Raw genomic sequence first — 15,249 nt, forward strand, 5'->3', positions numbered from 1 at the left:
CAATTCTGCTTCTGAGCTCCTTGGCCAGTTCCTTTGACCTCATGATTCTCATTTGGTCTGACATGCACTGTGAGCTGTGAGGTCTTATATAGACAGGTGTGCGCCTTTACAAATCAAGTCCTATCAGTGTAATTACACACAGCTAGACTCCGATGAAGGAGTAGAACCATCTCAAGGAGGATCACAAGATAATGGACTGCATGTGACTTACATATGAGTGTCTGAGCAAAGGGTCTGAATACTTATGACCATGTGATATGAGTTTTCTTTTTTAATAAATTAGCAAAAATTTCTACATTTCTGTTTTGGTTTTTTTTAGTCAAGATGGGGTGCAGAGTGTACATTAATGAGAAAAAAAATGAACTTTTTTGAATTTACCAAATGGCTGCAATGAAACAAAGAGTGAAAAATTTAAAGGGGTCTGAATACTTTCCATACCCACTGTATCTTGCACTGGAAAAGGGAAAAAAATGCCAAGTGCGGTGAAATTGCAAAAAAAGAGCAATTACACTGTTGTTTTTTTTTTACCATGTTCACTAAATGCTTAAACTGACCTGCCATTATGATTCTCCAGGTCTTTCCGAGTTCACGGACACCTAACATGTCTAGGTTCTTTTTTATATAAGTGGTAAAAAAGAATCCAAAATTTGTTAAGAAAAAAAAAAAATGGCGCCATTTTCCGAGACTTGTAGTGTCTCCATTTTTCGTGCTGGGGCTGGGTGAGGGCTTTTTTTTTTACTTTTTGCATGCTTCAATAGTCTCCATGGGAGACTGGAAGCTGAACTACTTCGATTGCCTCTGCTACACACAGGCGATAATTAGATTGCCTGTGTGTAGCAGAAATGCTCACTTGCTATGAGCGCCGACCACTAGGTGACACTCATAGCAATCTGGCAATGACAACTATAGAGGTCTGCCATAGACCCCTGGTTGTCATGTCGACCCATCTGTGACCCACAGTCATATGATGGGGTCACCGATGGCCGGAATTAGCAACGCGCCTCCTGTGAGCGCAAGATAAATGCTGCTGTCAGAGACAGACAGCAGTATTTAAATAGTTAACAGCTGCAGGTGGATTGCGATTCCACCCACGGCTGTTGCGGGCACATGTCAGCTGTATAGAGCAGCTGTCATGTGCCTGGAAAGGTGCTGGCTCAACGCCAGAGCCCGCACCAAACAGGGGGAGTCTGACAAGGGCGTACTATTACGCCACATGTCGGACAGGTGTTAAAGGAGGAAAAGTTGATTGATTTGAACTTTTTAATGCTTTATTTTTTTTATCACCTTACTTTTTTGTCCCCTTAGGGAACTTGAACCTGTAATCGTCTGATCGCTTGTACTATATATTACAGTATATAGTGAAAATGGTGGTCTCCTATGAAGCCTGTGACTGACCTTCACCGGAGTATCAAGCCAGGAGCCATAGCAACTCATCAGTACCCCATGATTGTGTAGTGGTGCTGATGGGAACTGGTGTGCATACGCAGCGACAAATGCAATGTTGTCAAAAACGGACGGCATCATCTAACTCCAGGCATTGCGCTTTGGCCGGGATCACACATGCGAGAAACAGCCGCATCTCGCATGTTAATACTCGGCACTGCCGCCGGCACTCGGATCGGAGTGTGTGGCCGCATAGCAATACATGCAGCCGCACGCTCCGCTCTCGAGTGCTGGCGGCAGTGCCGAGTATTAACATGCGAGACTCGGCTGTGTTTCTCGCATGTGTGCTCCCGGCCTTTTGAGTCAGATCCCGGCTGTGTAACCCACCTTTTTGTCTTCCTCTCCGTTCCAAAGTTATCCCACCCTACCCCTGGAAATAAAGATGCTAATTTTCCCGTCAGCCAACTGGGCGTGGACCAACTTCTCTGCATTATAATTATACACTGCACAAGTGCAGTATATGATACAATATCAGGCAGTCCCATATGTGACGCAGAAACGCGTAGCCTATTTTTTTAATACTAGTTTTCACATTTGACCCTATCCTATGTTGTCTGGACTGTTTCACCAGTGCTTTTAGAACTGTCCATATATATTTTTTTTAGAATTGCTAAGTATTGTCTGACCAGAGGTTTGCCACCAAATCTGAATCAAAAACAACCCCACTACAAAATACACATCAAGCTATAATACTAGTAATGTTTCTACAAGCTACAATATACTGTATTTTGAACCTCTCAGAAAAACCCTTTTAAACTATTTATCAGAAGCATCTTGAGGCAGATCCTACCATGGCGATCTATACCTGCCACCTTTCCTACAATCCCACACTTGGTACAATACGAACGTTACATTGGTTTCTGCAGTATGTGAGTCTTTCGATGTACGATAAGACCTGATTTCTGGCTAAAACTTTTCCCACATATTTTACACGAGTACGGCTTCTCCCCTGTGTGGACTCTCAGATGATCCACAAGACTCGATTTACGGTTAAAACATTTCTCACATTCTGTACATGCAAACGGCTTCTCTCCCGTGTGAGTCGTCAGATGTTCCATAAGACTCGATTTGTGATTGTAACACTTGCCGCATTCGGAACAAGTAAATGGCTTCTCCCCTGTGTGAATTCTCTGATGGGCAATGAGATATCCTTTACTTTTAAAAGATTTCCCACATTCAAGGCATGAGAATGGCTTTTCTCCAGTGTGCATTCTCTGATGTCCAACGAGCTGTGATTTCCTAAAAAAACATTTCCCGCATTCGGGGCAGGCAACTGGCCTCTCTCCTGTGTGCTTTTTCCGATGCTCCACAAGACTTGATTTCTGCCTAAAACATTTCGCACATTCGGAGCATGCAAACGGCTTTTCGGTTCCATGAGTTTTCTCGTGCATGGTCAGGTGAGATTTCTTTTTAAAATGTTTCCCGCATTCAGGGCATACAAAAATTTTAAGAATCCCTAATCCTTTTTTGCTAATCAGTGACCTATAATATTCTAATTCATAGAAGGGAGATAGAAAAAAATGTCCTTGGGTGCCTTTGATCCAGTCTTCATCTGAAAAAACAAATAAGAGTTTTTGAGGAAAAAATTTTGTGGTTTCTTTTTTTTATACTCGTAATGTGAGAATACTGTCAGGTCATGTCAGTAAACGCAAATTTGCACTGTCCCAAAACTACTAGTGCCACATATCTGAGGTACAGTACTGTGCAAAAGTTTTAGGCATGCGTGGAAAAATGCTGCAAAGTTAGAAGCTTTCAAATATAGAAGTGTTAGGCTATGTGCACACGCTGCAGATTCATCTGCGGGTTATTCCGCGCGGATCCGCAGGTAAAACCGCAGGTAAAGTGACCAGCGGTTTGTCCTGCGGTTTCACACCTCTACTATGTTAAAGGTGTGAAACCGCTGCGGAATCCGCACAATTGACATGCTGCGGTTTGTAAACCGCAGCAAAACCGCGCGGAAAAAACGCACCGTGAGCACTGCGGTTTTGAAAACCCATAGGGTTACATGGTACTGTACCATGTCTGAGGAACTGCTGCGGTTCCGCAGGGCCAAAAACGCTGCGGAACCGCAGCAGAATCCGCAGCGTGCGCACATAGCCTTAATAGTTTATCTTTATTAATTACGGTAATACAATGATGTAATAATAATCATCTAATAATAATCTTTATATAGCGCTAACATATTCCGCAGCGCTTTACAGTTTGCACACATTCTCATCACTGTCCCCGATGGGGCTCACAATCTAAGTTCCCTATCAGTATATCTTTGGAATGTGGGAGGAAACCGGAGAACCCGGAGGAAACCCATGCAAACACGGGGAGAACATACAAACTCCTTGCAGATATTGTCCTTGGTGGGATTTGAACCCAGGACCCCAGCGCTGCAAGGCTGCAGTGATAACCACTGAGACACCGTGCTGCCCCATACCATATTTTTCCGATTATAAGACGCACTTTTTTCCCACAAATTTGGGGGGAAAATGGGGGTGCGTCTTATAATGCGGATATACCGGTGTCCGGTGCTGCCGCTGCACTCTGTCCCCGATGCTGCGGGGGGGGGGCTCTGCCGACATTTTATGAAAGCCCAGAGCCCCCGGCAGTTCTTGAATGGTTTCTTGTGAGGTGGACTCAGGGAAAATGGCAGCTGGGAGGTGGCGCAAGCGCAGATGGAGATTTCGGCACCAAGATATCAGGAGATGAGATCTCAGCACTGAAATCTCATCTCCCGAGATTTTGGTGTTGGGATCTCCATCTGCCCATGCACCGCCTCCCGGCGGCCATTTTCCCAGAGTCCACCGCACAGAAAACCATGTAAGAAATGCCGGGGGCTCTGGCCTTTCATAAAATGTCGGCAGAGCCTCCCGCAGCATCGGGAAAAGAGTGCAGCGGCAGCACCGGACACCCACAGCGGTGCGCCGCACATTGGAACACCCCCTTATCCCAGCCTGCAGCAACGTTCCACTCTTGCCTCCTCCAGCAGCGACCCTGGGACCCCGCTTCACCGCAGCCACCACCCCCGGTAAGCAATAAGACGCATGGATTATAAGAAGCACCACCATTTTATTAAAAAAAACGTTTTTTTTTCCTATTTTTCTCCTCAAAATTTGGGGTGCGTCTTATAATCTGGAGCATCTTATAATACGAAAAATACAGTAATTAAGGCTATTTCACCTAGTCAGGGCAGAGAAGAACATCTGAGCAGGAGCACGATGGCGGGAAGATTGTGCAGCAAGAAGGACGGCATTGCAAGAAGAAGACAGGCACCGAACAAAGACCAACGATGCCCCTCAGACCCGGATCTGAACCGCCCCCGCAGGTGAATACGGTCCAGTTGGGGGCTTGTATACAGCATTAAAGAACACTGTATATCAGGCCTGAAGGTTGGTGGCCGTATCTCATATCGGCCAAACCTGGGGATAGGTTCGCTTTTAGTGTGTTGCCAAGTAAAGATTGCTTTGTTTTTATGAATGTCCTTGTCTTGAAATCTAATGGACCTAGTGAGGAGTGGAATGGGACCGGTCTGAAGGTGAAGTTACCCATAGCAACATTGCCAGCACACACACACATACATCCAGAACTCACGTTTTTCTGTAACGTGCGGGGTCTTCGAACACGTGACGTGCGCCTACGGCTATTGCCCCGGGCACCGTTACAGAACCCTGATGTCATATCATCCAGTCTGTCTGGGATCACATGAAAGACAGAAGGATTTTCGCAAGCGACATCCACAGAAGATTTGTTGTTAGTTGTCTAAGATGTTTGGAACAACAACCTAGGCGAGTTCCTTCAAAAAGTGTGCACACGTGAAAAGTGACCGAGAAGAGTTGATGGTTTTAACACATCAAATCTTGATTTGAGTAATTTTAATTAGATTTCTATTTTGTTTATTCACTTAGCTATTTGACCTATACAAACTATTAACTCTTCTATTTTTGAAAGCTTCTTACATTGCAGCATTTTTTCCCCACACCTGCCTAAAGCGTTTTCATAGTACTGTAGCTACCATATAAATCAGACCTGAGCAAACTACGGCTCGTGGTCCACATCCAGCCCCTTGGTTGTTCCTGTCCAGCCTATGGACAAGGACAGTCAAAGAGCTAGAGACAGTGGTGTACCGCTCAGGAGCTGGGGGAACCGGTGATGAATGGCATAATGATCCCCCTGCCTGGCATATGGATTTTCAACAATGGTGGAGCAGGGAGCTGTCGGCTCACACTGCCACCATTCAGCCTGTGCACCTGAGTCTTAGCATAGCAGGTGTGACAATGTCACTAGTGGGTGCCTTCTGTGTGGCGCCTCAGCCTGAACACAGCACAGATCAGACCTGCGTAGAGCAATCAGTACTTGTGGAGGCGTCATATTGTATGTAGGGGGCCTCTGCAGACCATCATAATATGTATGTGGTAGAGCTCTGAGGGTCATCATACTGTGTTGGAGGGCTATCACACTACTCGGAGGGCATCATACTATGTTGGAGGTCTGTGGGAACATCATACTGTGTGCAGGAGATATGGGAACATCATACTGTGTAGGCGTCTGTTTGGTCATCAAACTGTGTGTTGGGATATCATACTGTGTACAGAACTGAGGGGTCGATCACACTGTGCAGAAGAGTTCTGGATACTACTGATGGAGAGCTGCGGACAGTCTGACCATTGTGGTCCATACTGGGACTGCAAAACTTGGATGTGTGAAACTGGCCTAATGGTACTAACAAAGTCCTCCAGATTTTCCCATTATGGCCGGAGTAAGACTTGCGAGAAACTTGGCCGAGTCTCGCATGCCAATACCCGGCACTCGGGACCAGAGCGTGCGGCTTCATGTATTTCCATGCAGCTGAACGCTCCGATCCGAGTGCCGGCGGCAGTGTCGGGTATTGACGTGCGAGACTCGTCCAATTTTCTCGCATGTGTGATCCCGGCCTATCTTTAATACTCAACTCTTTTAATCCTTTGTCTTGTCACCTAGAGTTTGTATTCTACTTACACTACCTTTACACAATAGTTTCTTAACTACAAAAAGTGAATCTTCCCATGCTTCTTTTGGTCTATCTCATGATTTTATTTGCTTTGGCAGAACTTAATTTTCATCCTTATCCTCTATTTAATGCGATAATCTAATCTATTTTCTAACATACTTTGATTAAAAATTCCCTATCCTTCCCTAACTACGCTATCTAACTGCATTTCTTTTTTATTAGAACTTCCTTTTTAAATGACTCAAAAATCCCAGTGCATGCTGGGATACTCAAACAAAGTGTTATCAGGGGGAAGAGACTCCGGTCACTGCCGCAGATATTGTCCCCACCCTGAAACTAAGCATCATCAATGATGCTCACTTCAGGGGTTGGGCTACTCCATGCTTTGTCACTTTGTGATATTCAAAATGACAGTGCGCTCTCTCACCAGTTCACATCAGTAGTAGCTAGCCAGCAACCAAGCGTTCTGTCATTGTGTGTTGTAAAAATATCTGGTGAGCAGAGACACAAGCGCCGCCCTCACAAGTGATGTCACATGCAGGGGCAGCACTGGTCTCTGAAAACCAGGTATTTATTTTACAACACACGCTGACAGTGGGCCCTGTTGCTACTGATCTGAGCCGGCGGAAGAGTGCACTGTCATTGTGCACATCACACAGAAACTAGCCCAGCCCTTAAAACAAGCTTCACTGATGATGCTTCATTTCAGGGAGGGGGCAGGAGCTGTGGCAGTGATCGCAGCCTCTGACCCCTGATAACAATTGGTTTGAGTATCTCAGCATGCACTTGGATTCTCAAACAAAGCGCAATCAAAAAGAGAGTTGCACCAAAAAAAAGCAGTTAAAGAGTGTCGGTAGGGAAGGGAAGATAGAATTTTTAATTAAAGTATATTAGAAAATAGATTAGACTAAGGCATTAAATACAGAGACAATTAGGATGAAAATTAAGTTGTATTTCTGATCGCCTGTTTAAGATCATTGTTACCCACATTTTATTCATTGAAATGCCTATTTATTTATTCTATACTTAAGAGTCCAGTGGGCGGTCCAGTTCAGCAAATGACATAGATAAATGTCAATCACTGACTAAGATCATCCACTGGACTGAAAATTCAGGGATTAACAGGTATAAGGCTATGTGCACACGGTGCGGATCCTGCCGTGGATTTTTCCGTGCAGATTTTAAGAAATCCGCAGGTCAAATGACTGCATTTTTCCTGCGGATTTCTTCCTGTTTTTTCGCGGTTTTACAGCGGTTTTTGTGCGGTTTTCCACCTGCGGATTTGTATAATGGAGCAGGTGGAAAACTGCAGCAAAACCGCACAAAAGAAGTCAGTCACATGCTGCTTTTTTTTTACAGCACAAAAACAGCGTAGAAAAATCGGCAGCGTGTGCATAGCGGGTTTTTTTTTTTTTCATTGGCTATAATGGTATTGTACATCACCTGCAGTTCTGCTGGAGATCCGCAGCGGAAAATCCGCTGCAGATCCGCGGTAGAAACCGCACCGTGTGCACAGGGCCTAAAATGTTTTATTCATTATTGTCCTGCTGGAAGGTCCAATGTCTTCCAATCCTCAGCTTTATCACAAAAAGCATCAACATTAGATTTTTAAAAGGCTCTTACCTTTCAAAGTGATGAGGTTTTCAAGTCCACTCGTCGTTTCCCCATAACTTTTCTGCAAGGATCACACAAAAGGGAAAGAAGAAAAAAGAAAAAAAAAAAGTCTTTGTTTATCTTATATCCAGGGGTAGGTCAAAAGCCCTGGAAGGCATAAACTAATTTTCCCTAAGGCTGCGTTCACACGTCGCGTTTTTTTTCACGGCGGTTTTTAACGCGCTATTTTGCTGCGAAAACGCAAAAAAACAGCATCCAATGCAATCCTATGGGATTTTGCAATGCTGTGCTAATATTGCGGATTTTCCCGCGGCGGAATCGCATCGCGGAAAAATACATAGCATGCTCATTATTTTGTGGAATCGCGGCGATCCCGCACCCATAGGAATGCATTGTTCTGCTTACTTTCCGCATGTGGCTGTGCACACCATGCAAAAAGTAAGCAGAACAATTGCGGATGGTACCCACGGTCCGGAGGAGAGGAGACTGTCCTCCGGGCTGTGGGTACCATATCCCTGTAAAAAATAGAATTAAAAATAAAAAATATTGTTATTCTCACCTTCCGACGTCCCGCGCAGTGTCTCCATCACTGAGAACGGACCTGCCGGAGCATCACGGAGGCCTGGAGACGCTGCGTGGGACGTCGGAAGGTTAATATAACACGATTTTTTATTTTTTTTAATTATTTTTAACATTTGATCTTTTTACTACTGATGCCGCATAGGCCGCCTCAATAGTAAAAAGTTGGTCACACTCGTCAAACACTATGTATGATGAGTGTGACCCACCCGTCAATCAGTTCTCCAAGCGATGCTACAGATCACTTGGAAAACGCTATCATTCTACAAGCTAATTATGCTTGCAAATCGCTAGTTTTTCCGCGGGAAAATCACGGGAATTTAAAATGTGATTTTCCCACGGAATAGAATTCCGGAATTCTCACGTTAACTTCCGCGGGAGTTCCGCTATGTGTGCACTTAGCCTAAAAGCTGAAGTATCTCAACTGGTGATCAGACAGGATCCACATTTAGGCCGGGGTCAGACATGCGAGAAACTCGCACGAGTCTCGCATGTCAATACCCGGCACTGCCGCCGGCACTCGGGACCGAAGCGTGCGGCTGAATAGAAATACATGCAGTCGCACGCTCCTGTCAAGAGTGCCGGGTATTGACATGCGAGACTCGTGCGAGTTTCTCACGTCTGACCTCGGCCTTAGTAGATTTCACACATCAATGAATATTTTTGTTAATCATTGCATAAAATGATCGAAGTCTATCCTAAAGTGGACAACTGTGCAGATTATTCAACAATGTCACAGCTTTTACAGTAAAGAAGCCTTTCATTGCAACCTTTGATTAAACCTGCTTTCCCCCCAGCTGAACAAGGGTCTACATTACCCTATGTAGTTATATTTCTGAGAAAAATGCTCAAACTATTACTGCATACTGTACATAGTTTTTCCAATTGTGTCATGCAGCTATGGCTCCAATTCGTGCACTTTAGGAAGAATTCTGGCATAAATTGCTTTGAAAACTTACAAAATAATGGTGCAAATTAGTGCGGAGCAAAAATGTTATGGCTTTTGGCGTTTTCGAACGTGGGAGCGGCGGGAGTGTGACGGCACAGCTTGTCTAATTCATGAAGACCAGGGACGAATAAGATTTATGGTGTAGGGCACAGAAGGGCACGCCACTCATCTCGACAAGGAAATCGACGGTCTTTATGAATCGGGGCACACAGTCTCTTTGCAAAACTAAATAAACGTCATTGCTTTTCACACAATCGTTTCTGATGCTCCTCTTAAGAAACGTTTTACAAAACTTGATTCACGAGTCCATGGCTCCTTTGAGACAGGACTGTATTACGTTAACCTCAGAAGCAGCTGATTGACATTGTGTGCTCAATTTACCTGATCATCCACTTGGACAATTCGTATATTTTCTGGAAAATCATTTGGAAACATAGGATAAGGACAGATCTCTGTGGGATCCTTCATAGGCATAGCCGATCCATCTATAGGTACAAAAAGAAAAAAAAAAGTGATTGAATACATTAGTTCTATATGATGATCAGACGAGTGATTACGATTAGTGATCTACAAACCTGTTCTCTCTTCTTTAATCAGGGATGTGAGGGACTGCTGGTCATTCATCATGACATCCTGATACAGGTCCTTGTGTCCTTCCACATACTCCCACTCCTCCACGGAGAAATACACCGTGACATCTTCACACCTTAAAGGAACCTGACACTCACAATGATACCGTCATCCTCTGTCATAGTACAGCCTCAATTCCCAAAAAGTTGGGAAGAAAACAAGGATGCAATGATACGGAAATCTCTTACAGCCATATTTTATTCACTAGAGAGCACAGATCAGTTGAACGTTGGCCATTTTTCCAATTTATTTGAAAAAATTAAATAATTTAGAAATTGATGACAGTAAAAAGAAAAAACCTTCTCAAAAAAGTTGGGCCACCAGGGCCATGCCCACCATTGCTCAGCATCCCCTCTTGTTTTTACAAAAGTCTGAAAACATCTGGGTAGTGAGGAGAAAATTTCTGGAGTTTGGGGGACACAAATATTGTCCCATTTTTGTCTGATGTGGAACTGTCACTGCTCCACAGTCCAGGGTCTTTGCCGGATATTTTGCTTCATTATGTGCCAAATGTTTTCAATGGGTGAAAGGTCAGAAATTAATCACTCAACTCTCCCCTCTGTGAAGTCATGCGATGGATGTAGTAAGTACCACCAGTAGCATCAGAAATGCAGGCCTCTGAACTGTGTGCTGATAACAAGCTGGATGGTCCCTCTCCTCAATAACAAGTTGGATGGTCTCTCTCTCCTCGATAACAAACTGGATGGTTCCTCTCCTCGATAACAAGCTGGATGGTCTCGCTCTCCTCGATAACAAGCTGGATGGTTCCTCTCCTCGATAACAAGCTGGATGGTTCCTCTCCTCAATAACAAGCTGGATGGTCTCGCTCTCCTCGATAACAAGCTGGATGGTTCCTCTCCTCGATAACAAGCTGGATGGTTCCTCTCCTCAATAACAAGCAGGATGGTCTCGCTCTCCTCGATAACAAGCTGGATGGTTCCTCTCCTCGATAACAAGCTGGATGGTTCCTCTCCTCAATAACAAGCTGGATGGTCTCGCTCTCCTCGATAACAAGCTGGATGGTTCCTCTCCTCGATAACAAGCTGGATGGTTCCTCTCCTCGATAACAAGCTGGATGGTTCCTCTCCTCGATAACAAGCTGGATGGTCCCTCTCCTGAGTCCGCAGAGCACGGCGTCCGTGGTTTCCATTAAGAATTTTACATTTTAATTCATCCAATCACAGAACAATTTTATATTTTGTCTCAGTCCATTCTAAATTAACTTTAGCCCCGAGAAGAAGGCAGTGTTTCTGGATTGTGTTGCTATACGGCTCCTTCTTTGTATGATGGAGCTTTAATTTGCATTTGTAGATTGCCCGACAAACTGTGCTCAAAGACAATGATTTTGGGAAGTATTCCTGACATCATACCCTGATTTGAATTACTAAGTTATGCCTGTTTTTATTGCAGTGCTGCCTGAGGGCACGCAGATCACGAGCATCCAATATTGACCGTTGGCTTTGCCCCTTGTGAACATGGATTTCTCCAGAATCCCTGATTATATTATGTACCATAGATAGGGGGATATTTAAAGTGTTTACAATTTTACGATGTGGAACTAGTAACATGGGAAGAAAAAGTTCACCAGTATTATCAAAAAGCAACAATCACATTCAGGGAAGCACCCCTTTAAAAGGTAAAAGTAGGGACCCTTAATTCTGGCTGGGTTGGGAACTATCAGTGGGCTCAGCGATATAAAGCAGAACTATAGATCTCAGGTCTCTGGAAAGCATTTTCATGCGTGAAACGGCCGTAAGTTGTTCTGGAATACTATTCTTCCCGTAAGTGCTATCCATGAATAAAATAAATCAAATGGATATTTGGCGAGTGCAGTGGATTACATTCTCTGAAATTGGATTATGTTGAATTTTTTTTCTGAAATTGTTTTACAATTTGTAGACGCAGTCGTTCACAGATTGGTGACATCTGACCATATTTTCTCGAGAGACTCTGCCTCTCCAACAAGCACTTTTTATAGACAGTCGTGACTTACAGCAATTACATTTTCTGATAAGAGGTCTCAAAAACATAGGTTAACATGTGCAAATCCCTTTTAAACCATATGTATATTATTAGATATGCTTAAAATGGACTTCTGTCCAGCATATAACAACCAAAAAAACCAACACACTACAAGCAAATATTATATACTGAATGGGAGTCCATTTTAAAGTGGGTCTGATAAAATATATATGGTTTTATAGGGGTTTGCACATGTTAGTCATGTGACTTAGTTGAAAACTTGCCCTCCAGTTGTTTTTCCTTAGTGCCACTTACTTTTCCAGTCAGTTTTTAATCGAGTCCCAACTTTTTTGGAGATGTGCTGTTGCCATCAATTCCTAAAGGAGTATATTTTTATCAATTGAAGTGGAAAAATGTCCAACGTCAGCCTTCTGATCCGTGTCCTATGTTCAGTTGTGGATAAAATATGGCTATAAGAAATTTCCAAATTGATTCATTCTGGTTTACTTTACATTTTACATAGCTTCCCAACTTTTTTTGGGGAATTAGGGTTGTGTGATGTCCCCAGCGTTCCCGGCAGCGCTCACCTCTCTGGTCAGCAGCTCGTTGATTTTGTTGTTAAGTTCTAGTATCTTCTGCTCATGTATCAGAGATGGAAGAGGCGTCTCGGTGATGTCGCCCTCAGTCTGGTTCCCTCCTTCAGACATGTTGGGAGACGACTTTTTCACTACTGTGTAATCCTGTGTATGGCGAGACGCTGATCACTACATAGATTCTAATAAATCCTTCACCTTTCACCTCATTGACCTGCGTTATTAATAATAGTGATGTCACGTGGATCTCTCACCTCTCCAGTTATCAAGTAGATTATCTCTAGGGTGAGGTCTAATATATCTGCAGCCATGTGGTTTCTGTTCTTGTCCATCGCCGGTGGGTCGTTGGTGGAAAAATGCATGGTCCTTCAAAATAAGAACTTAAGCTGCGAGTGTCCCGTACCTTAAAAAAAAAAACTGCAGAAAAACAGAAAAACATGGAGGACTGAAAGTAAAATCAGATTTGAACGAACATCTTCCATGAATGATACAGTGACATCACCCCAATAGTGAAAGATAAAAGAATACTCACAACACGAGTATGGAGGTGGCTTTTATAGACTGAATGGCCACTTTATTAGCGACACCCATCTAGTAGTGTGTTGGCCCTCCTTTGGCTTTCATCAATTCATCATATCATAGATTCCACTAGGTGTTAAATTCACACAGCAGGAATATTACAGTTTCCCGCCTTAAATGGAACAACTAACATGGCCTGAACAGTTTGTTCTGACTCATCGGGGAGATGTCCTACGGCCTAGGTAGACAAACACCAGATCGAAATCTACTGGTACATCTCTGATGGGTCCCGAGAAGATCATATTGGAAAGTTAGTAGATTTCAATTGTCTGGTTGGTCCAATTTACAGCTAATTAAATCATGATATATAGAAGGCGTTAGCGACACAGTGAAATTAGAGAGACTCAACATCTCAGGTGAGTCCTAACTCAAATAATGCTCCATCTCTCCATAGAAAATAAGTAGTTGTCTCCAATACTGAAGTGCCCACCAGGAGGCCCCTTCCCACCATTTACCTCCAGTCTATGAAATTCTAAATTAGAACACAATTTCTCCGGTTTCCATATTTTACGAGACCGCCCATCATCCATACATTGTAAAGGCAGGGTACAGACATACTTCCAGTGTCGGACTGGGGTGCCAAGGGCCCACCAGTAACCAACTCCATGGCCCCAGTTCTCAGCTTCATGCAAATGTGACATTATCCTCAATCACAAATTTATTAACGGGGTACATTGTTAAATGAATAAGATGCCGCCTTTGTCTGTACACAGTGATTCATGTATATTGTGCCAAGTACTGATCATATAAGAAAGTGGTGGCCTACTCTTGCACAGGGGCCCGCTGGAGGATTCTTCTGTTCTCCGGTGGGCCAGTCTGCTCACAATCCTGTTTAGCGCCTGTAAAAGACACTAGAGATTCTCAAGGAAATGTTTATATATGAATCAGTGTAAACACCATTTTAAAGTCAGCTCAACCAAGACATTCAACTGTACACATGACTCTCCATTTTAGTTTTGTTTTCAAATATTTTTATCGATTTATATTATTAGGCTATGTGCCCACGATGCGTTTTTTTTAGCGTTTCCGCTCCTGCGGAAACGCTTAAAAAACGCATTCCCATGCAATCCTATGGGATTCCGCAGTTGCTGTGCCAATGCTGCGGATTTTACCGCTGCAGACTCGCATAGCGGTAAAATCCGCAGCATGTCCATTATTTCTGCGGAATAGGATTGCATTGAAACACTCACTTTACGCATGTGGCTATGCCCACGCTTGTGTTTTGCGGGAAAACGCATGCGAATTCCGCATGCGTTTTACCCGCGGCAGGGAGTTGTGGAAATGCTGTGGACATTTCTGCAGCATTTCTGCAACGTGGGCACATAGCCTTACAAGGAAAGATAAGGTAAGAAGAACGGGGAAAGATAGTGAAAATCTTGCTTGACAGAGTCTCCTAAGAAACCAAAGGAAGCGCAGGATAGGATAACGTAAAACATCTTCAATAAGCCTATTTCATCACACTCCAGTGCAGCTGTACACCCAACAATGCAGCTGAGGTTTATGGATTCTCTCTGCTTACTTTTAATAACAGATTCCCCTTAACACAACAACCATTTTTTGGCTGTTATAAAGCAATATTTTTATTTTTTTTTTGCCAGAAGACATATGTTTGTGATTTTTAAAGATGGTTTAGTAGGGTAAATATAAAGTACTGCTAAATTTTATTAGTGGTCAGATAATCTATAACAACATGAGGGTCTGAGCCCGCCCCACATGCAGTAGATTCTGGCTAAATTTAGGACAACCCCTTGTCAATCAGCGTTTGTCAAGGGTTGCCCCCCCTGACGAAGCCTTTGGTTGAAACATGCGTTGGGGTTGGTGGACCAGGACATCGGCTCCCGCATGAAACGTTTACTATAATACCGTATATACTCGTGTATAAGCCGACCCCCCTAATTTTGCCAGAAAAAAACTGGGAAAAC

The 15,249-nt window shown here is 43.7% G+C and overlaps 1 protein-coding gene across 1 annotated transcript in view; it reads right to left on the minus strand.

Moving 5' to 3' along the window:
* Positions 1-14,281, minus strand: part of LOC141091512 (uncharacterized) — a 51,036-nt gene extending 36,755 nt beyond the window's left edge. Inside the window, exons 1-6 of the mRNA XM_073577141.1 lie at positions 13,003-14,281; positions 12,743-12,895; positions 10,139-10,280; positions 9,945-10,048; positions 8,045-8,096; positions 2,296-2,995 (exon numbers count right to left, since the gene is read on the minus strand). Coding sequence (XP_073433242.1) covers positions 2,296-2,995; positions 8,045-8,096; positions 9,945-10,048; positions 10,139-10,280; positions 12,743-12,895; positions 13,003-13,110 — 1,259 coding nt within the window. The 5' untranslated portion in view covers positions 13,111-14,281. The remainder of the gene's footprint in view (positions 1-2,295; positions 2,996-8,044; positions 8,097-9,944; positions 10,049-10,138; positions 10,281-12,742; positions 12,896-13,002) is intronic.
* Between the last annotated feature and the right edge of the window lie 968 nt (positions 14,282-15,249).

Source organism: Dendrobates tinctorius, unplaced genomic scaffold (genome assembly GCF_039654945.1).
Source record: "Dendrobates tinctorius isolate UK_male_01 unplaced genomic scaffold, ASM3965494v1 ptg000054l, whole genome shotgun sequence".
NCBI lineage: Eukaryota > Metazoa > Chordata > Amphibia > Anura > Dendrobatidae > Dendrobates > Dendrobates tinctorius.